Here is a 27970-nt window from a genome sequence, read left to right as displayed (position 1 = left end):
TTTGATTACCTGAACATAGAGAATGGAGAAGGAGCATACTGTAAGCATTAGCCATATTTGGACCATCATATTTCAGTTTAATAAATTAAGTTATGAGCAAGTCATATTCTTCTACATGCAGCATTTTTTGATATTCCCTGTGGGTGATCAAACAAGAAAGTCCATAGTAAATTATTGCTTCCAAATCAGGAAACTATGGTTGATGGTGCCAAAAAAGCCAGTATATGAAACCATGGTTTATTGTTGACATTAATCAGAGTTCCTTGGTTTGGATGTAGCCAAGTGTAGACTTCCTGCCTTGTTTGCTAGGTTGAGTGAAGGAAGAAGCAAAGAGGGTGGATGCTGGCATATGAGGTCTGTTTATAATTGGCTTATTTATTAAGCCAATCTCAAGTCCAAACACAGCAATTTTCTTATATACCTTTCAGTGTTGTTGAAATCTCCTTTATCTCCATTAAAAAGCTAGATGGTCTCCCTGTTTGCCTTGAAATATAGAATATATCTTTAGCATACTAGTAGAGAGTCTCACTGAATTCACTTGAAGCTATTTCTGAATAAACATGCTTAAATTGTGCTACACATGATGATAGTTTTGATCCCTTTATTTAGAAAATCAGCCATAACGAAACAGTCATATTAAACAAATAGGCATTGTCCTTATGTATAGTACATAAAGACAAACAGATTAACAACATTTGACTTTCCTGGTTGTATATACAGCCATTTCTATTAAAAGAAGTTGACACATTAATCTTTCAGGAAAGAATAAAGCTGCTGACATCTGGTATGCAGTTATTCAAAATGAAATGTTCAAATTAATCTTAAACCACACATGCTTAACCTATCAAGCCACTTTAAAGTTTTTAGATTCTGGGCCACGTCACAAGGCCATTTCATTATTTAAAAGTTTTCTGTGAAATAAAGGAAAGCTCCCAGGTGAGAGCTGGGATGGTGCTTTCTATGTGAGACAAGGGTTGAGCTACCTTTCAGAGAGGACTCATTTTATTTTCTTTCTGTCTGTGTTTGTTTTTATTTAGACTATTTTCTTTAATCTAATCATATTATGAAAAAAGCTTTAATAAAATCTTATTTTTTATTTTTAAAAAATAAAAATGCAAACAAACAAGCAGAAATCAACACACACAAGCCCAGCCACAATTTACCATATACAGCTAAATGCTTTTAAAAGGTTTTTCAGTGGCATAAAAAGTGGTGGTGGCACAAATACAAGTCAAACTATATAGAAGGTCCTAGGATATGGTCTAAAGACACATACAGATATACCTCGGTTTAAGGACGCTTCGGTTTGAGTACTTTCAGTTTAAGTACTCCGCAGACCCGTCTGGAACAGATTAATCCACTTTCCATTACTTTCAATGGGAAAATTCGCTTTAGGTTAAGTACGCTTCAGGTTAAGTACGGACTTCCGGAACCAATTACACTCATACTTCGGATTAAGTACGCTTCAGGTTGAGTACTCCGCGGACCCATCTAGAATGGATTAATCCACTTTCCATTACTTTCAATGGGAAAGTTCGCTTCGGTTTGAGTACTTTCAGTTTAAGTACTCCGTGGACCCATCTGGAACCGATTAATCCACTTTCCATTACTTTCAATGGGAAAGTTCACTTCAGGTTATGTACGCTTCAGGTTAAGTACAGACTTCCGGAACCAATTGTGAGTACTTAAACCGAGGTACCACTGTATTTGGCTCTGGTCAACAGTTGGGTGGGTGGCTGACTGCTTGGTAACCATAGATCCACAGTCATGGGTCTCATCATGGCTAAGTAAAAGAGGAAACTATACTGTATTCCTGGCTGCGGGGGACATTTTCTAAATGGATTCATTTACTTTTAGCCATGTGCCGCTTATAAGCTAGCGTTGTCATATTTCTAAAAGTGAAAATCCGGACACAAACATTATGGCAAAGTTTTTGAGCTTTTTTGGCAAAATCGCAAAGAAAAAATGAAGTTTTTTATTTTCCCCAATTTCTCCCCATACACTGCTTCTGACTGCAATATTCCAGATATGTCTGGAAAATTGCGGACGTATGGCAACCCCTATATTTGCTCATAAATCTCCACATATCCTACTTCTTGCATTCACTGCTTGAAACTGACTGATCCATCGCATGAGGGGGACACAACCAACCAACCAACCACTACCAGTTAAAATTTCAAATATATGGTTTGATAAACCATATGTTGTGGTTGCGGGAAAAGTGCCACAACTACAAAGAATACTCATTATCTATTAAATAAAAGCAGAGCTAATGTAAAAAGGAAACCTATGAGGTTTGCCAAGCAATGAGTAATGTTATCAATGGATCTTGCAACAGATTCATTATGGTCTTTGAAGCAGTGTACCATTTGCTTAAGGGTTTTTAGTTAAAGGTCATTTGCATGTCTGTGTCTGTCTGCTAAGCAGCACTTACGTTATCTTTGCAATCCAATAAAAGCAAAATAGGAGGCCAATAGCTATCCTAAAAATGATCATGTCCCACTTGTGAGCTCCTGGCTAGTCCATATGTAATACATACTAGGCTAACATGAAACGGGGGGGGGGGAGGCCTCCCTCCCAAATGGGAAGGCTTTGAACTGCTGTTCAAGAAAGGAATCTCTGTAAGGTATTGAATGTACCCCACATATTTCAACATTTAGGAAAAACCCATAGATCTGTGATAATCAACATGCAGTTTATACTATTGCGACAGTAAAGGAGGTAAGGTAGCCATTTTCAAGATGCCCCAGGTCCACACAGTTCATGTAAGATACAGATCTGAGAAAAGGAAAACTAAGTCAGGAAAAAACGTTTCCTTGATCTGGAGACAAGCAGAGACCTGAATCGCCCAAGAAAGCAGCTGCAATGTCTTCGCTGCAGCAATTTCATTCATTAAGAACAATGTTCTTAGGGTGGACTGTAACATTGTGAAGCTAAGATGGCATGTCAAACCCCATGTTTGCCTCAAATGCTAAGTAAGAGAGAGGGAGATTTGCAGGAGAGGACTGGGGAACAGGAGGTGGTGCTTAATCCTTTCCTAAATCAGCTGATTCTCCCTGAAAGTTATCTCCTAAAAGCCACCTTCCCAGAGTGGGCCTGAGATCTCAAATAAAACCAGCAAGAGGTAAATAGTTTTGGAGGCATTTAAAGAGGATAATAAGGAAGGATGGGAAGTTGAACACACAAAGCCCACTACCTGGGAAATACAAGTTTGGGGATATGATTTGCTGAAGAAGCATGCATTCCAGAAGGCAGTGAAGGGAGGTACACCATACAATATGAACACGGCACTGTTTTCTTAGAATGTATTGCCGTGAAGTCGATATTGACATTGTATAACCCCAAAGATTTAAAAAACTGTTGAAGTATCGCAGTCTGCACGTGACAAGAGTAATGAAGTAAATGCAAGCATCCAATAGTCATACAATCAAGTTGTAAAGTATTCTGAATATATTACTGTATAGGGAAAAACAACAAAAGGCAACCCCACCTCACAAATAAAACCATATATTCTCAAGCTGTCATCAGTGTGAGTTATAAGAATCTATAACCTTTTAAAACATACAGAGTTACAAGAATTGTATATCTGGAAGGGACTCGTCAGGACATTTAATCTAACCTACAAGACACAGAACAAATAGCTTATATCTGAAGAATCTCCAAGATGCTTATAAAAAAAATTCTCAGAAGCAGATCCCACAATCTCCCTTAGCAGTGCATTCCTTTACTTAATTGCTCTGATAATTGGGACATTTTCCAAAAATTAACTGCAACTTAAATCAACGGCCTCTAGTGCTAATTTCACCTACTTCTTTCTCATGTCCTTTCAAATATTTTGAAGTATTTATTTCCTCCATGTTTTTTGTGCTACGCTGTCCTTTCCATATTATGTGAGTGAGTGAGTGGATATAAGTACAGTACAGTACATACAGCTGTGCATGTGCTTGTATATGTACCCAGTTCTTTATCTAGGGCAAGGGTGGGAACCTTTTTCAGCCTGAGGGCTGCAGTCACTTCTGGGCAACCTTCCAAGAACCACATAGGGCCAGATGCATAAGTGGGTGGGGCAATTAATGCAAATTTTACCTTTGTATAATAGGCTAGTTTCTACACACACTCTCTGTCCTCCATGCAGGCAAGCAATAAGCATTTTCAGAGTTCAGGAACACATTTCAGCCAAAGGAGGGTTTAACGCAGGGCTGGTGAGGGGTGTGGCCTGGGGGTCTGGGTTCTGAAAACCAGACGGAGCAGCCTGGAGGGCCACATTAAGTCTCAAGGCCTGAGGTTCAAGACCTCTGCTTTTCTTTCTGTAAACAAGTCTAAAGCAGCTGACAAAAAATTACAACACAACCAAAGTTTTCAAAATTACAATCAGTATAAACACAATAAAGCAAATATCTGAACAATAAATCATGCGGTTCAGAATCATACCAATTTCATAATGGCAATTCAGCTAATAAATAGACAACAAACTTTCAATAGTTAATCTTTTGAATACTTTAGATGTATATGAAGAAGTGTGCATGCACATGAAAGCTCATACCAATGACAAACTTAGTTGGTCACTAAGGTGCTACTGGAAGGGGGGGATTATTTTGTTTTGACTACGCCAGACCAACCAACCTGTAACTAATCTAAGTAATCCAATAATGCACCATAGAAATTCAGAGAAATACAGGACAACAAAGTAAACAACATGTACACTTTCCCCAGAGGAGACAATGTGGTGCCTTTAGATGTTGCTGGACTCCAACTTCCATCAGCCCCAGTGAGTATGGCCACTGGTCGGGGGGGGGCGCTTTTTTTCAGCCAGAACACGCCAGAAAGGCATTCCAGCACCTCTCAGCTTGGTGCCAGGAGTAGACATGAACTGACAAGCCTCAACAAAGCCCCAGCTTGCGAGGAGACCCTCCCCAGAACCCTAAGGGTACGTACTCTATGGGTCTAGAGACAGTCTCCTCATAAGCCAGAGGCGCAGCAAGGCTTTGCTAAAGCTCTTCAGCCTCCTAGCTAACAGCTGATGGAAAGCGCAAGCCACAGAAGTGGAGGAGGGGGAGCTCATTAAGGTGTCCAACTGAGGCACAGAAGCCTCTCTGCCTCTCAGCTGCTCCAGCTCATGCAAGTCAGAGAGGGCGGGTCTCCTTAAGGTGCTCAGCTGAGGTGCGGAAGGCTCCCTTGGCCTCTGCTGAGCAGCCTCAACAAGCCTCTGGTGCAGGCATCCCCAAACTTCAGCCCTCCAGATGTTTTGGACTACAATTCCCATCATCCCTGACCTCTGGTTAGCTAGGGATCATGGGAGCTGTAGGCCAAAACATCTGGAGGGCCGCAGTTTGGGGATGCCTGCTCTGGCTCATGAGAAGACACCTCCTCCCCCCCCCCAGCCCAAAGAAATCCTCTTAGGGCTCTGGGGTGGGTCTTCTGAGGGAGGTGCATTCTGGCACCTTTTTTGTCTAGGAAAAAAAGCAATGGTCAGGGGTGATGGGATTTGCAGTCCAACAACATCTAGAGAGCACCACATTGGCTACCAGTGTCCCAAAGCAACAGCTAGAGGGATAGTAGGGGACTAGATATTAAAGTCCAAATTTCTTTCTTAGCTGTTGCTACTGTTGCTCAAACTGCCCCTGCTGTGCTGTTTGAGTCCATGCTGGGTTTGGAGTTTGTCCAGATTACTGAACTTAGCTGTGCCAGCCTGCCTTTTTTCGCTTCCCCCATGCTAAGGGGAAAACATTGTGATTGCATTGCTGGTATTCATTAGCTCTGTTATAAATCAGTCATTTAATATGCACAATGAGAGGAAAGCCACTGCAAACTAAATCAAACACTTTTCGAATGCCATGTTTCTCCTATTCACTCTCAGTGACTTCCTTCCTACTTACCTAATCAGTGTAAGAATTTAGCTCTTTTTAATGGGTGAGAAGCAGTGTGGAACAACATCTTTTGGTATTTGCTTTCTTATAGTGAAAGTACACTGAAAGACAGGAAATGCTCCCTTGGCTGTCAATATTTCTATAGAATTTCTGTGTATTGGGAATACACTAGTTTGCAAAGCTTCCAAAGTGTATTGTTAAGCACACTTGTTACTACGCTTACCAATGGTTGTTGCTTGGCCTGTTTACAGATACCTAAGCAAAGACTCATGGGCTTGTACAGCAGACAACAAAACTACTGATTCTACAAATCAGACTGATAGTGAAAGACACTTCACCCCAAGAACTGTCATCCACAGCCAGCTCATGACATCTGTTCACTGGTCTCAATCACACCTAATACTGGCCACAACCCATGGTTAGAGAAATTAAACTGTGTGAGAGTTGTGGGCTGCTAAACAGGCAGTCCAATCACTCCCTGCTTGGCTTCCTAGAGTAGGGGAATAAACCAGAATGTGGCCAGCTGAGCATTATGTGTTGAACCTACACTTCTTTCTCTCCAAAGAAACCACAATTGGAAGCCAAGGTTCATTTTTGCCTTCCCTTTCATGGTTTGTTTGAGAAAACAAATCACAAGCTCTGGTTCTCACTTAATGCTAAGCCAGGCACCCCCAAACTGCGGCCCTCCAGATGTTTTGGCCTACAACTCCCATGATCCCTAGCTAACAGGACCAGTGGTCAGGGATGATGGGAATTGTAGTCCAAAACATCTGGAGGGCCGAAGTTTGGGGATGCCTATGCTAAGCCAATCACTCTATGGTTTGTTTCCACAGTCTAGGAAGGAAGGAGCTAAGAAGGCGCTGCTTGAGCTGAGCTGCTTGAGGAACACCCAGTTCCTCAAGAACTCAGTTATGTTTCTTGATAGCAGCTGAATTGGTTGTTGCCCATATGCTTATAGTCATTCTAAAAACTCTGCTTTTGGATCCGTTTAACGCCAAAGAATTTTGCCTCTTTCCTTAATATGAAGTATGTTGATTGTTAAATGTGAAGTTAGGTCTGAGAAATGAGTGTGGTAATTTATTTAATGGCTGCTAATATCACAAAGATACCACATTGGGGACCAGTGGTGTTTCCCTACACCTTCCTAGAAGGAAGGAGCATGAGGAGCGGGTCTTCTCTTTCAGGTGAAAGATAAATAACTCTATGGACAAGCTGGGGTGCTACTTCTCCCATAATGCCTGCAGAGAGCTGCCCCTCAGTTGAACAAAGCACTCTTGTGGGTAGTGGGAGCTTGCATGCACCCTGGAGCTTCTGAAGCCGCAGGAAATCCCCGCAATAAATCATTCTGATCTAGTGAAGCCTTCAGCATTTGAATTATTAAACAATATCATCTACTGATGGAACAAAAAAAGTAGCAGCAACTAATTTTCTGTCTGTATCCATTTCATTAGTAATTTAGAACAGAGTAACCACACTATTCAATTACATAAAGCCCTCCTGTGGCACATTGGGTCAGTGTGTCTGGCTCTTAAGCAGAAGGTGGGTGGTTGTGGGCAGGATTTCCTGCATTGCAGGGCATCGGATTACAATTCTATTATTCTATTATTTATTTGGCCTAAAACATAATTTAGTAAATAGAGAGGAAGTACTGTATGGTTAAAGGTTTTTAGTCAACTAGCAGTCCCCCTTTAAAGGGATTAGTCACCTGATTCATCGATAAAGTGTCATAATCTCAATACAAGTGCTATTTTGAATATGTTTAACTAGCATAACCGTTTTATTAATGTCATGGACATCACTAATTGATAACCTCATATCAAGGACTGATAACTTAGGTCAGACACTGTGACCCAGAACTCCTTGATTATAGAATGGAATCTCCAATGGCCTACTAGTAGGGGAAGGAAGCAGAAGGAAGCCTTGTTGAGCTCAGCATCCAAAAATAATTCAGAGTTACTCAATCTGGAATCTTATAGACATGCACATCTCGTTACATCAAAATGGGTTTTATCCTAAGAAGTGTGAGCAAAAAGAGACTGGCAGTTAGCTCTTCTAACGCGAAACAGCTCCCATCATACTTTGGGCCATGTATAGACAACAGACAAAGGAAAATGTCGAAGTCAACAACATGGAAAGCAACACCCATACTTGCCTGTCCTAGATCTAAAGTAATGTTGACCACATCATACTTTAAACCTAAGGAGAGAGAAGGACTTTGCCACCAGCGCTCTGTCCCATCTATAGCATTGGTTGCTGGGTGAGCTTTGTTGGGATCAGCGGCATCGCAATAGTCACAAAACTGGCCCTGAAAGAGAAGAAAACAAAAAGATGTAATGATCAATGTGACAGTTTGAACTTGACCGCTAATGGTTAAAGATCTAGGAAGTTGGAAGATCTAGCCGAGGCAGTGCTTTTCAACAATCAGCTAAAAGCAGAATTAAAATGATGGCTCTAGATGGCACCTGATAAAGTGTTATATTATCCAACAACACCCTTGCCCATGGCCACAGTCCACCAATTTTTATGCACATTACTTCCAGGCACAAGGAATAGTAGTGTACTAATTAAATGGCAATTCACTAAACTCCCAGGCACACCAAACAAGAAGTGAGGCAAGAAGGAAGCTTTTCAATAAAAGGACAGTAGCATGAAAAGTTTTTCTGCACCAGGCGGAGAATTTTATTAGGGAGAATCATCAGGTCTGAAAAAATACAGGATGACAACACGAAAATATTAAGCTGCAATGGTTTGGCACACAGCAATGGCCTCCCCTCTGGGAGAAAAGAAGTGGCAAGTGGAAGTATTTAAAAGGGTGGTAAGAAAACAAAGTAAACAAATTGGATTGGGGATGGAGGTTCTCCATCCTTTGCCCCTCTGCTGATGGTCAAACTGGACAGACTTTTTTTGCCAGGTTACTGAAGATTAGGCCACAAGAGAGTCATTTCAACTTAACTAGGTCACTTGGAGTTCTGAGGATAAGTTTAATAATGTTTCTAAATGTACGTCAGTGAATTCTTCTGGAGCAGTAAGCATCTCAGTTATTTAAAGTACATTCCACAAGAGCTGCCAACGAAGATGGCAGATGGAAGCTAAAGGAAAATAAGTTGTCGGGCAAACCTTTCCTTTTGCTTTACACGGGCAGTATCTGCAGAAAGGCATTCCACAATGCAGCCTGCCTGGTACAATGTCTCAGTTCCAGGAGATTGGGTGTATTGCCTGGATCTGGGCCATGATTCATCAAAGCAGCTCTGCATATTCTAGTCACCTCAAAACACACATCTTCTAGAGTTTCCATGACTGTGTATATAAAATTATTCTCAGTACAAAAAGTAATGTAGCCAATGGAAAATTGGAAGTATGGCTGCATATGTACCTTCTACAGGAGTAGTCTATACAGGGCATAAATGGAACATGTAGGAAATGATCTTCTCAAACATAGTGTTGTTGTAAATTCCAGTCCGGCTCTAAGCACAACACCCATAACTATGTTGCCCATTAGGGTCAAAACCATAATGATACCTGGGTTGTCCTTCTACTTTATACTATTGGATATACCTGTTGGGAGCTGAGTTTCTGCTGAAGAGAGTCTGCCGCATTTAGATAGACTCCCAGGCCTATTTAGAAACCTAATCTTCCCAGGGTTCTACAGTAAATAATGTGAGGAGTCTAAACAAGTACAACATACTTGCCACTGCAGATGTTTCACTCCTCAATAGGGGAGAGGGGACGCTGCAGGAAAGGGGATGTGTACAAGAGGGAGAGGGCTTATCATCGCTCTCCCCTTTGAGTGGAGTTAATTGTGTGTAGGGTGGTGTAGAGAAAGAACTGAATATAGCTCTGAGGTTACAGGATATTGGGTTGCCCTTCCTTCTGTCAGGTAGATTGCTGGTTAATAGTCCAAGATGGTTTTCGCAATGGGAGTGAAGGGTTAGGGCAGGCTTCCTCAAACTCGGCTTTCCAGATGTTTTTGGCCTACAACTCCCATGTTTCCTAGCTAGCAGGACCAGTAATCAGAAAGTCATATACATATACCATTAAATGGAGGAAAGGAGGGGGCGGTGCACATGTATAGAAAGAGCTATTTGCATTTTTGAAGAGGCAGAAACAGAAGAGGGTTTAGAGATGTTTGCAGCTTAAATACACCTCAGTGATGCAGAGCTGGAAATGTGATGTTGGGAAACAAATCAGCTGCCTTGTAGGATTCCTGAAAGTGACCTTTGCACATGTAAAATATTTATTTTAAATACTCATATACCATTCTTCATCTGGGCGATACCAGATGTAAACATAATATAAAGCAATCACACGTTTGAAATATTTAAAACCACAATAAAATGGCATCCACTGTGAGGCAATATAGATACCAAGCTAAAAATGTCAGCAGCCAACAAGACTTCAGCAGGTACTCACCCAAGTCAGTGCCTGCCTTATTTCATTAAGGAAGGAATAAATAATAAAACTTTGGAAGCATCCTGGAAATTCTAAAACCTCACCCAGAATTCTCTCCAAGTTACCTGAGGGCTGTGGATCTGCCAGAGCAATTACTGTACATCCTTTGAATGTTAAGTGTCCTTGTCTCCCTCACTTTATATAATATCTTGCTTGAAGAGTTACACAGAACTCAAAAAGTTTGCCACACTTTGTGATCTTTTGGTTGATCTAAAAATAGGTATTGGCCAATTGTGAGTTTTGGAGTTTGGTTGGTTAGTTGGTTGTTGCCCCCCCTTATGCTGCTACCTTTGCTTTGTTGTTGTTGTTGTTGTTGTTTGCAGTAAATCTTCTTTTCTGGGCGCACAAACACACACACACACCAAAGTACAAGGTCAAGCGCCATTCATACTTCTTACACAGTGCAGGGCACAGTGGAGCAAGTACAGCATTTCCAGTTAACTGATATTTCCTGTTGCTGAAGTTCTCTATCTTACATCTATGATTATCTGAATATGTTCATTCACTCTCTCCATTCTTTAATACTGCGGACATGAATAGATGTGAGCATGTTTGTTTAAGCCTTCTCCCATTTCATAGGTATTTGAAATATGGTGTCCATAAAAACTCTCTTCCTTAACTTTGAATTCGAGGGTTGGGGCATTGTAATATGCATGCACTGTGCTGTTATCACATTTTCCAAGTCTGCTTTCCCCAGCCTTTTGAAAGAATTTGGAACCCCTCTTGAACCAAAAAGATGACTGGTAAACTACAGAAATATTTCTGCTATGTGTCTCAATGAGGCTTTGTTAGAAACAGGAGAGGGAAGCTGCTGAATCCACATTTCTACAAATTCTGTAAGCAGCACACAACATGTACTCTTGTGCCAGGGCACATCTATCAGTAATCCTTCCGGGAGCTTGGATGAAGCACAAATCACAGGTGACCTCTCACCCAGAATCTCTGCAACAAATGTTAAAGTAAGAGGAATTCTCTTGTTCACTATTGCTGTCATACCTAACTGTAGAATTATATCAATTCACAACTAAACCACAGGGTTTTAACTTCATAAATGGGTAAACGGAAACAATACCACAGAAACAGTACCTTTGGCTTAATTCACCTGTTGGGATTTGCTTCTGCCTAAATTATTGTAATTGCTTCTAAAACCTCTTAATGTTAAAATCAGGTACTCTGCAGCATTCAAATTTGCCCCTCAGAAGACTCTTCAACTTCTAATTTCCTGTAGTCATATAAAATTTGTTGTGCAGGTTAGCTCCAAGAGGGGTTGTCATCTCACTCACAAAATAAAGAAGGCTTAGTCTACAATCCTAGCTCTTCTTGCCTGGGATTAAGACCCACTCAAAAGGACTCAAAAGGTTCAAAAGGTTCAAAAGGACTTATGGGTAGAGATGGTTATGATTGCACTGTAAAGCTGTTCTGCACATATGTTAATTGATTTAAAATAAGCAAATCTAAACTGATTTTGGTGAGCATTCAGAATCAGTTAAAAATAGATAGGAATCAAATACAGACATGACAAATAGGGATTTGGCTTGGCAATCATTTGGCACATTTCTTCATATATGTCATTGTAAGGTACATGCAGAACTAATGGTGCACATTGTAATAGATCATTTTTTTGTTAGAATTTACTGTTCTTATCTTCAGACAGACAAGATCCTACAAGCTACTGTCAAAGCAGGGAGTGGGGAGAACAGAATTCTGTTCTCACACAGTGGCCAACCAGATGCCCTATGGGAAGCCCCCCACCCAAGCAGGACATAAGTAGAATAGGTCTTCTCCTTGCCTTGCCAACAGATTAGCATATCATAATACTGACACAACAATACTGTACCAGATGGAAAGCAGGTCAGTGAGGAGAGTAACAGATCTACAAAGAGGCCTTCCTTCAAGTCTTATTTTTGTAAGTTATGTGGTCAATTCTGGACAAGATTGATCCAGCAAAGCTCTTCTTGTGTCTTCTTAGGACAGGCACAGAGAAAGTGGAAGGGCAGCTTGTATATATTGCAGAGATCCCTGGGGTGCCCTACACAATTGGCATATGCCGTCTCTTTCTATGGAAGGAAGGCCACCAATTGTTAAGAGGACCTTTTATTCAGCACTTCCTTCACAAATCCTGAAGGACACTTTCCTGCCAGTACAGCAGTTTCTCCCATTTTTAAGTGGTGAAGCAGCATCTCTAAGCTGCAGTGGGGATGAGTTAACTACCACTATAACCTCGTTCTGTATTCATATTTCATAACCAGTAACCTTCAGCACATGCACAAGAGACTATCCTTGTACTCTACTTGACAGACTGTGGGTGAGACCCAAAGAATAATAGTTACTTTGGTCCTGATTTCAATCATAATTATGTACTGAACTTATGGAAAACCCAAACATTTCCAAAGTTTCCAAAGTTTCCAAAGCACCTGGATCATGAGAAGAAGGCAGTGAAGGCAGGGGTATCCGATCCAGGTTATCTATACATAGGGAAGAGTACTCCCTCCCCGGATTTTTTCCCCTACACAGTTCCTGTACCTTTAATCTATCGAAGAAAGACAGGAATTCAGCTGGTGCATCTTTCTGCTGCACAGAGATCCGATGCGAAAGCTGCACCTGTTAAATTTCTGTCGTGTACAGGTGTCAAGCTGTCATTAAACAGCGGTTAACGATGCCGGTAAAACAAAGCTGGCAGATTTAAAATATGCAGCTTGCGCGTAAATGAAAGCACTGGCGGCAGGAGAGGCGCCCGCGGAAGAGATCCAACCTTCTGCCAATTCATAAACTATCCTGATGCTATGCTGTTCAGTCTAGATTAAGGAGTACAGTACATCATGTTAGGAGACCAGAGTAGCTGCACAGGTACAGAATGAGTTAATTTGCCGGCATATAATGATCTGCACTGGAGGATCCATGCCACTGATCCCTCAGTTGATCCCCACTTAACCCACACACCCGCGCCACCCGGAGTTACCTGGATGTTTTTCCCCGCGGGGAAAGCGGCGGGGCCCCCCACCAGCTTGCAGAAGAGCTCTCGGCGAGGCCTCCCGCTCTCGTCCTGGCCGCAGGTGTCGGTCGCCGAAATCTTGGCGATCTCCGCCAGGTTGAAGTAGGGCGGATGGAGACTGAGCCCCGGCGCTTGGGAATCGTCCGGAGAACCCACCCGAGGATCCGCGGAGCAGTAGCGGGACCAGAGCGCCAAGACGAGCCCGGCCATCGCTGGGTTGGCAGCCCTGCTCTTGGCCATCCTGACTGGGCTCCGTTCCAGCGCGCACGAGGCGACCCCGGGGCTGCGTTTGTTTACGGCGCGCGGAGCCACTGACCCGGGAGGGAAGGGCAGGAAGAGATGGGCCTCCTCCGCTCCTCCTGCGCGCCTTTGTTTGCGCCGATTGGCCCGAAGGGCGCAGAAAAGGGAAAGGAGCGGCGAGGCGGAGGAGGCGGAGGCAGGGAAGACACCCCCTGCCGCTCGGCCGCCAGCCTCGCAGGATCCAGGCGGAGACGCCACCGCAGCCTACATCGTGGAGACGGAGTCCGGGGAGGCAAGGGCTGGGTGGCTGGGTGGGGGGCAAGCGATCCACTGAGAGCATAGCTGCCAAGTTATCCCTTTTTTAAGGGATTTTCCCTTATGCTGAATAGGCTTCCTCGCGAGAAAAGGGAAAACTTGGCAGCTATGACTGAGAGATCTCTCCTTCAGCCCAGCCTGGGAAACAACCAGCAGTCATAACAACGGCCACGTGTAGGGAGGTTGGCAGGTTTGGGGTCCCCATCGTTACGCAGAGAGAGACTAGCCCTCCATGGCATTTCTCCCGTGGCTGCGACCAGGGGTGCCAACTTGAATGAAATATTGGGGGTGGGGTGGGACAGGTAAGCCCCGCCTGCATAATTGATCACATGATCAACTTTGGGGGGGCAGACCCCCCTTATTGTGGTGGGGCGAAAGAGCCTAGGCGCAGGCTCAACTTGACACCGTGGCGTTTGTTTCCGTCTCTCCAACTCTAGCTCAGGTGGCATTAGGCCACCCTCACAGCTGGTTGTGGGGGGGGGAATAGAAGAACCATCTCTGCTAAATGCAGAAAGTTAGTAAGTAAATGAATAAATAAATTAGACTTAATGATTGGCAACTGAATATCTGAAGTGTAACATTGAGAAGCACTGCAATGTTTAATGAGGTGATGGAGGTGATCTGAACAGTTTTGTCTGTTGATGGCCCATTTTGATGGCCCATTCACAATTGCAAGTAGGGATGGGAGAAATTCAACTCAATTTTTATTTAAGGAAACTGATTTGCACTTTCTGGAACAATGTGAGAACTGAAACACAGCAGGCCTTCAAAAGTTGCGCTTATATGAATTGTGCAGTGCAGCTCTTCAACCAATCAATGGCGTTTTTTAAAGAAAAGCATATATTAGGGGAAGTGTGCACAATAATTACTGTAATATATTAATGAAGATAACATACAGGGGTGCCTTTTATTAGGGGAAATTGCTTGTCAAAATGTGTATGTAAGTCAAAACTACATACAAAAATGGATTTATTAGGAGATATTTGCACTAAAATTCTGAAGAATTTCAATGAATATTTTTAAAAAATATATATTTGCAAATTGCTGCAGAAATGTTGAGAATTGTCTTTAATACTGGAAAAATGAGAAATGGAGAGAACCAAAATTCACAGACACTTCTATATGAACGTCAGCACCTGATGTTGCAGTCCAGGGTCCACTGTTCCTCAGACCTTGTGAGGGGCCAGACTATATTTTTTTTGGGGGGGGATGAACGAATTCCTATGCCCCACAAATAACCCAGAGATGCATTTTAAATAAAAGGACACATTCTACTCATGTAAAAACACCAGGCAGGCCCTACAAATAACCCAGAGATGCATTTTAAATAAAAGAACACATTCTACTCATGTAAAAACATGCTGATTCCCAGACCGTCTGTGGGCTGGATTTAGAAGGCAATTGGGCATCCGGCCCTGGGCCTCCCTGTTACAGTCCATAAGATTTAAGTGATTAATATGTGTGTGTGAATCAGACTGGTGACAGGGTTTGTGTGATGGGAATGAAGAAATTACTAAAGAGCTAAGTCTGCCTCTACAACGCAACCCCCATGCACTGAACTTAAGATAAACTACTCAGGGTTATCTTTTTTAATATCTTTAGCTACACAAATAATATTTGTAATTCATAACCACTGAGGGAATATATTTCCCCCTCTCCTCTCCTCATCATCCCCAAACATCTTAGACAACGTCCAACATCATCTGAGCTGGGGAATCAAGGATGGAGAACAGTGCTCTCTCTCTCTCTCTCTCTCTCTCTCTCTCTCTCTCTCTCTCTCTCTCACACACACACACACACACACACAATTCTATTGCTACATCCTCAATGCCATTTGTATTGCTTCCTGTATAGTACTGTATAACAATAGAAATGGCAGCTTTTTGGATATATTGGTGATAATTATCAGTTAATAAGGCTTGCATGTTACTCACTTATTGAGGTCTGACATGTTACACATGTAGCCACATTCTAATGCCTTTTGTTGTTGTTGTTTTGGGGGGGGGAGCCAGTTTTGGGAGTGATCAATTTAGAGCAGATAAGTGGTATGAAGGCGAAGAGCTGCTTCACCCTTTCCCCATCCTCCTCCACTACAGATTGCCCCCTGAAGTTTCCTTTATGGAGGGGGGGAATGAGAGAGGAAGAGAATCAATGGGAAGGTTTGGTTCATGGGCATAGCCAGGATTTTTGTTGGGGGGACAGGCCTTTTGTTAGGGTGGCAGAATCTGTTTGCTATGCATTTATATTGATTTTTATTGATTTGAGGAGGATACCCCCTGCCCCCCCCGGCTATGCCCATGGTTTTACATGCTTTTCTCTGTAATGTGTAATTGGGCCTTAATTTTTCAGAGTTGAAACATGTTGACTCAAACATATACTTCCTTATAGACTCTTGAAAAATGTTGACTTACACATTACACTAAACTTTTTTTCTGCAGAGTGTCAAAATCACCTTTCAGCAACTGTAAATGGAGACACTTCCTCTGCACATAGGCTGCCAGAGGCTACTTCAGCACTTTGTCAAGGTTAAAGCAGCATAAGTAAAGTGGCAGGATTACCTTATAACTTACTGCCAACATCTTCTTGGGGAAATTTTGAAGAGCACAACTAACCGGCATGCTGATCAAACAACAGTGTGAGCTGCATGCTGGCAAGTTTTAAACCCAGCCACAAGCTGGATCAAGAAAGTCCACCAGTTCTACTTACTTATTCAGTTAGAAAATAGTGGGTTGTTTTTTTTATCTCAATCACATTGCATTTGGAGTATAAGACTTCTCCAGGAATAAAACAATATGTCAAAGGGGCAATTCATATAAATTTATTTTTAGAAAACACTGACAGTATATATGTTTACTCAGAATGAGTTTCATTGTGTTCAGTGGAGCTTACTGCCGATGGGTATGTATAGAATTTATGCCTGAGTTGTTGTTTTGGTACATATTCCAAAGCAAGCATATCATAAGCCCATGGGTAGCTTGTGCACTTACCATAAAGAGCTCAAAACCTGTTCAAACACATGAACAACAGGATACAGCACGTTTACTTCATACAATGTTTACACTTGTTATGCATCTTCTGGTATTCAAAGCTCAGTGATCCAACTCTGGACCCAGAAGGTGATTTATTGATTGATCAATGAGATAACAAAATGATGAACTTTAGAAACATTTCTGGTTGTTTTTATTCAATTTATGATTTTGGTTTCCTAGTTCTCCCAGCTAATTGCGTTAATATTTCCAGCCTTCTTTCTCTTTTTCTCTGTCTTTCTCAGTTACAGATGTCTTGGGAATGCCAACATATATTACAGCTTATAAATATTTCTCCTGCCTTTGGCAACACCCTTATCCTCTATGGAAGCCACATCCGATAGAGTTTGAGTAACAGAGCCTTTAGCAATGCTCCCCTTCAGGCAAATTAGCCCCCTTTATCTTAGGTCACAAAGGTGGCATGTTTTCCCCCATGTATGCCGGAGGCCACAGTCTTGCTATCCATCTTGGTATCAAGGATGCAGACTGAATGTCACATTATTGCCTTTAAATCAAGCTGCTCACTGGGCCATTTGGCAAAAGCTAACATGTGGTAAGGGCAAGCTTTCAACTGATTGTCTGGATAAGCTCTAACACTTTTGTTTCTAATCTAAGACACATTGGAGAGTTGTACCCACTAACTTGATCCAGGGAAATGCTTACAACACTGTATGAGACACAAAGGAGCCATTTGTGTGCTTATAAGAAAAGAACAATTTAGGTATTTTGGCTTCTTTTCCTTGGTAAGATCTAGGCACTCTAAGCGAATTACACTGACTTCTTGTTTCTCTTGTCTTATTGGACTTTTGCCCAGGCCAGTGTTATATAAACATAAATAAAAAAGCACTTGTCATTCCACAAAGGCATAATAAAACATCACTCTGAAACCCCAGCTGAGGCAATTCTCCCTAGAATTGATGGGATCGGCAGTAAAAATAGGGATGAGCTGCTAAATCGGCACTAGATGGATAAAGGTAAAGGTAAAGGGACCCCTGACCAATAGGTCCAGTTGTGGATGACTCTGGGGTTGCGGCACTCATCTTGCTTTATTGGCCGAGGGAGCTGGCATACAGCTTCCGGGTCATGTGGCCAGCATGACTAAGCCGCTTCTGGCAAACCAGAGCAGTGCGCAGAAACTGTTTATCTACTTGCGGTAACTGTTTATCTACTTGCACTTCGTGCTTTTGAACTGCTAGGTTGGCAGGAGCTGGGACCAAACAACAGGAGCTCACCCCATTGCAGGGATTCGAACCGCCAACCTTCTGATCGGCAAGCCCTAGGCTCTGTGGTTTAACCCACAGCGCCACCTGCATCCCTTGCACTAGATGGATACATCTAGCCAAATCATCGTTGGATGCTTAATGCAAAGACATATTGGTAGGCTGGCCCAAGACATTTTGCTGCCTGAGATGAATAAAAAGATGATGCCCAGCCCACTTTGCCTATACTGAAGCTGACCAGACTGACAGCTTAATGTTACTTCAACACTGGCAGTGGGACAGCATTCTCCACCACACCTTAAGGCAGCAGATTAGCACAAGGGGACAAAACTCTCCCCTAACGCATCTCTGCCACTTATTGCTCTACAGAATCTGCTGCCTGAGGCTGGTTCCTCTCTTTGTCTAATGGCAGAGCAGCCCTGGGGAATCATAAAAGTAGGGAATGACAGCTACATTTCACTGTTCCAAGTGCTACTGATGCAGTGTTGCCAGCTTCTGTCATGCCAAACAAATATTGCAGGGCGGGGGATTTATGCTAAATCTTTTGTATTTCACATCCTGTTTTTAATGTGCTGCTGCCGCTGCCAGTGTTCCTTCTCTTTGTCATGTAGTTCAGGAAAACTGGCTATTACCACACTTTTGCCATTGCATTCAGAACAGCAGCTTCAAGCAGCTGAAACGTCATAGGGATGTTTTCTGAGCAAAGAGGCCCAAAGGCCCAGCTCCGGGATGAAGTAGTCCATCCACCGCCCAGCCATAACCAGGCCCTGAGAACACACCTCCATTAAAGATAATGCTGGGCCAAGAAGGAGTTTGCAGGCACCACCAGGCTGCCAATGAGCTATGGAAGCCCAGTGTTTATATTGGACTCATCAGGCCTGCAAGTGCATATTTTGAACACTGCCATGCCAATATAATTCCATGTGGTATCCATAATATTGCAGCCTTATCATGGTTCTATTCATCTTTGAACAGAATATTTCCACAATATCTACATGCTATAATGGTGTGTGAAAAGCAGAATCAGTGATAGTGGGGTAGGAGAGCTGAAAAAGCAGGCCATGTATATCTAGGAGGCTTAGTTTGGTCAGAATCGAGTATACACTTCCAGAGTCAACACTAAATACATTACTTCTGGTAAATGAGCCACCATAACTGCTACAGTGCTGTGAAAATTTGTGTCCCAACCTTTTTAGACTCATCTACCCATGTACTATCTGAAACCAAAGGGGTGCAATGGTTGGCAGATGTGAAAACTATTGGTGTTATTTTCAGCTCCCCTACCCCACTATGAGCATTACGTGACTAAAGACTAACTTGATGTCCATTGATTTTTGAAGGGTCTACTCTGAGTATGACTTCATCAGAAGCCACCCACTATATTCTCATTTAAGATGCCGTCATTATAAGTCATATTAATGTCATAGTCAATTTATTTATGTAGCACATTTTCCACAAATAAAGGTAAAGGTACCCCTGACCATTAGGTCCAGTAGCGGACGACTCTGGGGTTGCGGCGCTCATCTCGCTCTATAGGCTGTGTTTGTCCACAGACAGCTTCCGGATCATGTGGCCAGCATGACTAAGCCGCTTATGGCGAACCAGAGCAGCACACAGAAATGCTGTTTACCTTCCCACCGGAGTAGTACTTATTTATCTACTTGCACTTTGACGTGCTTTCGAACTGCTAGGTCAGCAGGAGCTGGGACCGAACAACAGGAGCTCATCCTGTCGCGGGGATTTGAACCACCGACCTTCTGATCAGCAAGCCCTAGGCTCTGTGGTTTAGACCACTCTTCAAAGGATAGACAATTTAAACAAAGATACTCTCCTCCATTGTCTCACGAGACAGACGGATGCCAACAACAACAATAATACATTACAACTTAACATTACCAATTCCATGATTACAGGTCATTTGAACATTATTGAAAGTTTAAATGGGCATAAAACGTACCAAGTAGATCAGTTAATAATACCCAATACCAACAATATCAGTACTGCACCCACATTCAACAATTCATTCAACAGTTCATAATTAGGAGACTTAACAAAACTAGTGGAAAAGAGAGAATAATAACAAAATAGCCTCAAGGCACTTTAAGCAGCCCATCCTGAACAACAGGAGAGATCCCCTTCTCACCAGGGTCTCCGATCTCATGCCAGGAAAGGGCACCTTCATCTCCATGGCAACAGCTCTCTTGTCTCTGGTCAGCAGAGCCCCAAGAGAGGCAAGATGAGGAAAAGCCTCTCCAAGTCTTCAGATAAAAGCACACATACTGTTCCTATACTCATGCCATGAATAAACAAATTGCCATCTCCACACCCAAAACACATACAGTACAGATAGCGTATTAAAAATAGGCTTTACTGAAGCGTAACTTTTTATTTCAGCTTGTGAGTAACCTAAAGTCTTTAACCTTCTGGATGCAGCATTTTTAGGTTGATTTTAACGGCCAAAGTGCAATTCACACTCAAATCAAGCTCCCTGTAATGTAAATGTGCATGGAAGGAAATGCTAAGAAAAACAGTAGAAATTCATTTTGCTTCTTTTATTGAGTCAACTGAGGACAGGTAAACAGTTAACTATGGAATGAGTCATAAAGTACACAAAAGGGGAAAAGGGGAGATGGGAGGAATCTGAAAAGTTGGCAAAACAAGCCATGAAATCATAACCTGCACACAATGTACCAAAGCTGGGCAGGGGCGGGGGATCCTCAGCGCTGGGAGGGGAGGAAGAAAGTATTTTTAAACTTATTGTAACTATACATATATGAGGAATGTTTGTACACCCTAAGAATGAAACTCCGCGATACAAAGAGCAACTTGAGTCCTGCTAAAGGTTTTAAGAACTGAAGCGGGTTCCAAACAGCGGGCACAGTTGTGCCACCAATTGGAAGCCAAAGCACACAACATGCCACAATCCTCTCTCCAGGAAACCACATTGATTCTCATGTATATGATGGAAAGTGAGTCAAGCACCTTTTCACCCTGTTCAGTGAATCCCACGGTGTAACTGACAAGTTACTTAACAACAGGGAAATGGGAACGTGTGCTTTGTTGTACTGGTTTGGGAACCTCCAGTTCTGTGGCTCACTTTAAGTTGTGGCATCCAATTTAAATCTCATACGAGAACTTTCCAACGCAATATACAGTTAATGTGCATGACTCAATGCCACAGGATGTGTGATGGTCATATATTATAAAAGAGCCAGGCTATTTATTGTGGGATTCATGCTATTTCGTGCAGGATACTATTGGCAGCTAGTTAATGCCATATATCCACAACCCCTACAATATAGCAGCGGAGAAATTAACATGATAGGTCACTCAATTATTGATTTTAGTTCGCGTACATTTACCATCAAGTATCCAGGACTGGTGATGCACAAAGCCAGAAGGCACGTTCAGGGCAGTCTCGAGCAGGTCGCGCGCCCTGGCGCTGAAGGGCGGAGATCGCTCCAGCGCCCCTGCCCTTGCAGGGCGCAGCATGGTTTCCGCACGGCTTTGCCGCGTGGCGCCCTGCCTACCAACCCGACGCCCTGGCGCACCGCGCCACCGGGGGTCTACCTAGAGCCGGCCCTGGGCACGTTCCTGTTTGATCAGAAGGAAAAGCTGCAAATGCAGTCTGTCAATGTGACAACCAATCAATACAGAATAAGGCCCTATCTGCACTATACAGTACAGTGCAATTCACTGTGCAGTACAGAGCTGCAATTCCCAGGCTTCCTCTAGAAGTGGATTGTTAAAGCATTCTAAAAACTGTGGCTCAATGATGGCAATAAAAGTCTCCTAAAATCTCTCAACATACTTAAAAACTACAGTTCCCAGTTTGAAGGAAGCCATGATTGTTTAAAGGAGTATGGTACTGCTTTAAATGTCTTGTGCAGAGATAAAAAAAATTCCTTCAGTAGCACCTTAAAGACCAACTAAGTTTTTATTTTGGTATGAGCTTTCGTGTGCATGCACACTTCTTCAGATACAGTGAAATGGAAGTTTCCAGGCACTTATGTAGAGAAGGGGTGGGGAGGGGTGGGGATGGGGAGGGGGGATCACTCAGAAGGGTGGTGGAAATGGGTGATTGACTGACTGATAGCTGTTGATGACCGCAAACGACTGCAAATGGTTATGCATGAAAAAGCAAGGGTTGTGCAGAGATGTTTAGGTATGGAATGAAGAGATTATCCCACTGATAAGTTACTACCTGTTGACGAGATAACAGTGACAGAAAATGCTGAGTGGCTGCTACACATTTCACACTGCAGCATTCTGCTGTGGACTGCAGTGGAATCTCCTTGAGTTAAAACTGCATGTATAGCTAAATGCTCTGGGGAAAGTATTTAATATGCTTGTAAATAATTTAAAGCACGCTTCGAAAGCTGTTTTACTTTGAGTTTGTAAGAGATGAGTGATTTTCATAAGGTATTTCTAACACTGCTGGAGAGAAGAGTGCCCAGAACTCAATTAACTAAAGAGGAAGCAAAAGTTAATGAAAGGGCATGGCATTACTGGCCACAGGATGCCATTTTAAAAATGTCAGTGTGCGCATGCACGCGTTAAGAGTTCTCAGTCTTCATGGTGCTTCTTTCATATCTAGATGTTAAATCCCAGGGCCTGCAGATTCATGCATGCATATACTGTATCACATACTGATAGTATAGTTTGGTGTTTGTATGTTAAGACGTTCTAAATCAGGAGTTGGCAAGGCTTACTGGGCATGGGCCGGATCACTCCCGCGGAGATCCTCCGTGGGCCGGACATGCGCAGACGTGATTTCCAGTGTCTGGGCATGCCCAGAAGTGATTTCCGGAGCCACAGAAGAGAGTCCCTGTGCCATGCTGCATCGGTTTAGCGCAGCACGTGGGGACTCGCCAAGCAGGCGGCTTGGTTTGGGGGCGGCTCATGGGCCGGTTAAGTGACCCTCATGGGCCAACTCCGGCCCATGGGCCTCAGGTTGTCAACCTCTGTTCTAAATCCACTTCCAATTACATTACATTTCTGTCCCCATGGGCTATAGAATTAGAAATAACAATACCTGCCTATAATAATGATAAGAAGAACAATACCTGACTTTAGACACTTGAGGTGTATATTTTTAAGACCCACCTTATTATTCTTATTCTTTATTATATTTGTGTATTGCCATTTATCCATAGATCTCAGGGCAGTTCACGACATTAAATTACAATATAAGATACACAAATTGTAAGTTGTTTTAAACTGTTTTTAATATTGTGTTTTAATGTTGTAACCTGCCCTGGCACCTTAGGGTGAAGGGTAGGTAATTAATAAATAATAATAATAAATTACGGATCTTGTATCTTGTGGCACTGCGAAAGAGCTTCATAGATTTTTGTTGTTCTTACAAGCTGTTGTTGTTAAATGCATATTTACATGCATATACTCCAAGGCAATTATATAGCATAATGAAAGCCCACAATACACTCCATGAACAGAGATCATAGGTGCTCAGTTTGGGGTATCAGCATGTAAAAGTCTGGAGGATGAACATCAGTGCCGCCCTTGGCTATATGCCTTCATTCCACAGTGGCACAATGAAAGACTGGATGTATTTTTACAGTGCAGTCGGTAGGCAAGGATGTTATTAGGCCGTCAGTCCGGGGCATCTAACTGTAAAAAATCAGGATCTATGGGAGTTGGCATTTCAGATCTGTGTTTTAGCATCATAGCTGTTCCAAGCTAGTTTTTTTTAAAATTGTGCAATCCATGGGTATAGAATTGAGTTACTAATGCTCCAGTTGTAAAAGTCATGAGGTTTTTATGTCTTAGCTCTCCATTCTTTTTACACCATTGGATGAATATATTATTTGTATAGCACACAAATGAGGACTACAGTTCCCATCATCTTTGCTAGCTAGGGGTGATGTGAGTTGTAGTCCAAAGGCGCTGGAGACCCAAGTTTGGTGGTAAATAAGCTGAGGCCCTTCAAGCCACACCCACTGAAGGGCTGTTCTAGGCAAGTTTCAGAAACCCTGATGGGGGAGATAGGCCAAGTATCCTGGAAACTGTAGTTTGTATACAATTCCCAGCACTCTTAACAAACTACCTTTCCCAATATTCCTGGAATCCTTAATACAGCTTGTCTGCCTGGGGAGGGTGTGTGTGTGTGGCCACACTCTCAGGCAGAATTTTTACCCGTGCTTCAGTACTTAAGGCTCTGGAAGAAGTGAGTAACCTTTCTTCAGGCTTTTCAAGAAATCCTAATAAAGGTATTGGTCAACTCACACAAATGAAATTTGCACGTGCACACACCACGGCCAGTAGGCATCCTTGCACTTTTTTTTGGCCTTCCTTCTATCTACCCTCAATTTAGGCTCAGAGCCAAATCTCTCGCTTGTAAGTGCTGCTGCAACATGCGACGCCGAGCAGGAGCGCGCGCTTCTCAACGCCCGGCTGCATATCAATTCACCATAGTTGCTAGGTCAGCCGCTTGCGGTGTAACCGAAGCGGGCGAGGGAATTCTCCGAGGGGGCAATGATGAGAGGGCAAAGCGTGCAAGCTCCGAAGGAGAGCAGGCCTCGTGCTGCTGCTGCTGCTGCCTAGCTGGCTGGCAGACTGCCGCGGCTCTTACTCAGACGCCGGCTCGGGCGCGGTGCTGCTGCTGCCGTGCCGCCGCCTGCAGCCCTGCAGCCAGCTCTGCTCCAGCGGCTCCGCAAGGCGAGCCAATGATCGCTCTCGTGCAGACGCCGGGGAAGGCCTGGGAAGGAAGTATTGCTGGTGAAGCGATGCGGCTTCGCTGGATTTGGCAGGCATGAACCGCTTTGGGGATCTCACCATGTCCTTCAAGGTAAGCCTTCCCCCAGCCGCGCTACTCGGCTTCTTCTTCATCTTCCAAGTGCTCCTGCGGCTGTGACCTGTTATCACTGCAGATGCCATGGCAGGCCTGGCTCAGCGGCTGCCTCTGGCTTTGCGGGGCAAGCTGGGCTCCTCTCTTTTCTAATAAGCGCCAATGCAGCTGGCGGGAACCAGGTGGCTGGCTAAAGCAATGTTTGCTTTTTTTATTAAACGGCGATCGGGGTGGGGGGAGTGTTGAAAGGTTAAGCATGTGGCGTGTGGGCGAGGCATTCATTTTCAGGCTTGGTTTGAGACTGAGCTGCGGTCTCTGTGTGTGTGTGTTTTAAACTGAGCGGTGCCAAGAAACGATGCCGTCCGCTTCAGGATGAAGCCTTTCACCCAGTAATCCCAGATGTGCGAAGGCTGGCCATGTTGAGTGGTGAGGGAAAAGCTCTCTGTCCATGCACAAAAGCACTCCTCTTTTATCCTGCTAACTATTGCACGTGCTGTGTGGCTGATGAGACCTAACATCAGAAACATGCCCTGTGTTAAACTATTATTTTTCAGTCCGTGATGGTTTTGCTGTGAGCTGCCTTGAGACTTTCTGAATTACTTCTGAGGTAAGAGGTAAAAAAAATATCAGGAATATTAATAATAAGTGTTGTAGGAGGAGGTGTTTTCTGCACAACGCAGACATAACATGTTCGAGGGTATAGAGAAAAGAGTTTGCGCTGAATTATTTATGTATTTATTATTAATATTCCTGATACTTTTTTTTTACCTCAGAAGTAACTCAGGAAGTCTCAAGGCAGCTCACAGCAAAACTAACACGGACTGAAAAATAATAGTTTAACATAGCAATTAAAGTAATGAACTGTGGATTATAATAATTTCAGTTTGTGTGCAGCCAAGCACCTGCTGAAACAAGTTGGTCTCTGCCATTGACCAGAATGCAAGGAACAAGGAGCAAGCTGGCCTTCCTCCACAGAGCATTGCATATTTTACATGCCACAACCAGAAAGGCCCTCTCTCTTGTATCTTTATGTCTGCCTACCCCCACTTTTGCTCACTATTGTATGAAATTTGAGGCTGTGTTATACAAGAGGGGGGCTGTCAAACTTCCTGTCCCCAGTCACATATTGAAAAAAACAAGTTGAAAGTGTTGCACTGACTGCATAGCCTTGCCCCATGGTGTCGACATGTGCACCAGCTATAGGATTCCCTGTCTGAGTGAGATCCCTAGTACATTTCCACCAATACTGTCTCCACTGTCAGGCAGGGATCTGTCCTGTTCCTTGTTACTTGATCCTTTTAGCTGGAAATTCTGAGTAATAGTTCTGAAAAATGAAGGTGATGCTTGTCAGTTGTTCCTACTTGGATACACTGCTTAGTCACAACAGAGAGAGCGTGTTATTGCACTAGGGTGGTAATAAATTAAGATAGGCCGGACTTCAAGTATTGCAGCAAGAAGCCTAAATTCACATAATTCACCCAAGTACATAAAAGAGAGGAGAATTATAGCTCATCAGAAAACAAGTGACAATTGATAAACAGAAATTTTCACCTGAAAGTGTTGCTCTCTGGTCTCTATATTATGCGGTTCATGTATTCTTGTTTCTTTAAACAGATACTTTCAAGTTCAATAATGTTTGCTAATATTTAATATTTCTCTTCAACCTGCATCTTATTTTGTTCATTTGTATGATTGTGTGTTTTTATGAGCGCTTATTATTGGAGTGCTGGAAAGCTAGAGTGCACAAGCTTCCAAAGAAGAAAAAAACAAGCACAATGACAGAAAGATACGAAGCTGTTAGTACATAGTGGTTCAGAGAAAATAAGCTTTTCCAGAAACAGGGTAGTTGGATTTTCCTCAGGAAATGGGCGACATCTCAACATTCCCCTAAAAACAACAATTATGTCATCTGGAGAGGATCTGTCTTTTCCCTATGCCTTTGTTAAGCTTTTACCCAGATAATTTTATTATTTTTGGTTGGTTGATTAAAATTGACATAAATTTGTATAGGAGTAAAACAATAGAACCCACCCACCCCTGGTCTCTGTTTTTGGAAAAGATGCACATGTGTCACATCCAGCTCCATTTTAGAAGAAGCATTCCCTCCTGTGTAGAAGAGAAAGAGGTTTCTTCTTCTAAGGTGACACCTGCCATGTATTGTAATTGTAATCTTTAAAACATCTAATCGGTTTCGCGATTCACAAGCAGCAAGTTTTTAATTGATTAAAACATTTTTATTGAGTCACTACACTGAATAATTATCTGAATATTTAAAGCCCAGCCTTTTGGAATTTATGGCCATGGTCTTAGGGTGCAGTGGAATTGTATTGTTCCTTCTCTAGGTTGCCACATGGCTATCTATGACTCTGCCTCATTTTAGCCATTCCACCAGCATGACAACGTAGCTTGTGTTCCTCTAGTATATCGGGGTGTTGGTTCTGCCAGATTTTATGCCCCCTTAGCTGCTGTATATTGAATATAGGGTTTTGCCCTAAAAACTATTATTGTGTGCTTGTTTCACTATGGTCTGATCCCTTTCTGTTCTGATGCATATCTTAGCCACCCTTTTGTGACCAAGGGTGTTACAGGTGAGCCAGCTTGGTGTGCTATGTGTGGTCTTTCTAGAGCAGAGCTTTCCATACTTTTCATGTTGGTGACACGCTTTTTAGACATGCAAAATTTTGCGACACAGCAATTCAGTTTTGCATCATTTCACGACACAGTGATTCAGTTTTACTATCAAACTAGAGGTTATACTAACCCCTTTCCAGCCCTGGGAGGAGCCTGGGGAGCATTCGCGCGTCACACCTACACACTGCAGCCGACACACTAACGTGTCACGACACACAGTTTGGAAAGCTATGTTCTAGAGTATAAAATAATCAGCAAATTTTTAATGACTCTATGCTTGTATTAGTGTGTAGGCCCAATACCCACAGGGTAAGAAGCTGTTCTTCGAGAGTCAAATGGATGGAGACCAGCTTTCCTTTGTGGAACAGCTGTGTTTCTGTTAACCACTTAAAGAAAACAAATCAGAGAACATGCACTGTTAA

The 27970-nt window shown here is 42.9% G+C and overlaps 2 protein-coding genes across 6 annotated transcripts in view; one reads left to right on the top strand and one right to left on the bottom strand.

The window, feature by feature from the left end:
- The window catches only part of LAMA3 (laminin subunit alpha 3), a 133298-nt gene extending 119598 nt beyond the window's left edge, over positions 1-13700 (bottom strand). For both annotated transcript variants that reach the window (XM_035125886.3, XM_088676289.1), the window contains exons 1-2: positions 13276-13700; positions 8020-8172 (exon numbers count right to left, since the gene is read on the bottom strand). In XM_035125886.3, the coding sequence (XP_034981777.3) occupies positions 8020-8172; positions 13276-13548 (426 nt within the window). In that variant the 5' untranslated portion in view covers positions 13549-13700. The remainder of the gene's footprint in view (positions 1-8019; positions 8173-13275) is intronic.
- The window catches only part of ANKRD29 (ankyrin repeat domain 29), a 40352-nt gene continuing 17075 nt past the window's right edge, over positions 4694-27970 (top strand). For 3 of the 4 annotated variants that reach the window (XM_088676310.1, XM_088676311.1, XM_088676309.1), the window contains exon 1: positions 4694-4768. In XM_088676310.1, the coding sequence (XP_088532436.1) occupies positions 4697-4768 (72 nt within the window). In that variant the 5' untranslated portion in view covers positions 4694-4696. Of the gene's footprint in view, positions 4769-24458; positions 24918-27970 lie in introns of those variants that run through there. The other variant, XM_035125888.3, reaches the window with a different exon arrangement.

The sequence above is a fragment of the Zootoca vivipara genome, chromosome 8 (genome assembly GCF_965207765.1).
Source record: "Zootoca vivipara chromosome 8, rZooViv2.hap1.1, whole genome shotgun sequence".
NCBI classification, from domain to species: Eukaryota; Metazoa; Chordata; class Lepidosauria; order Squamata; family Lacertidae; genus Zootoca; species Zootoca vivipara.
This window is presented reverse-complemented; position numbering and strand designations above follow the sequence as displayed.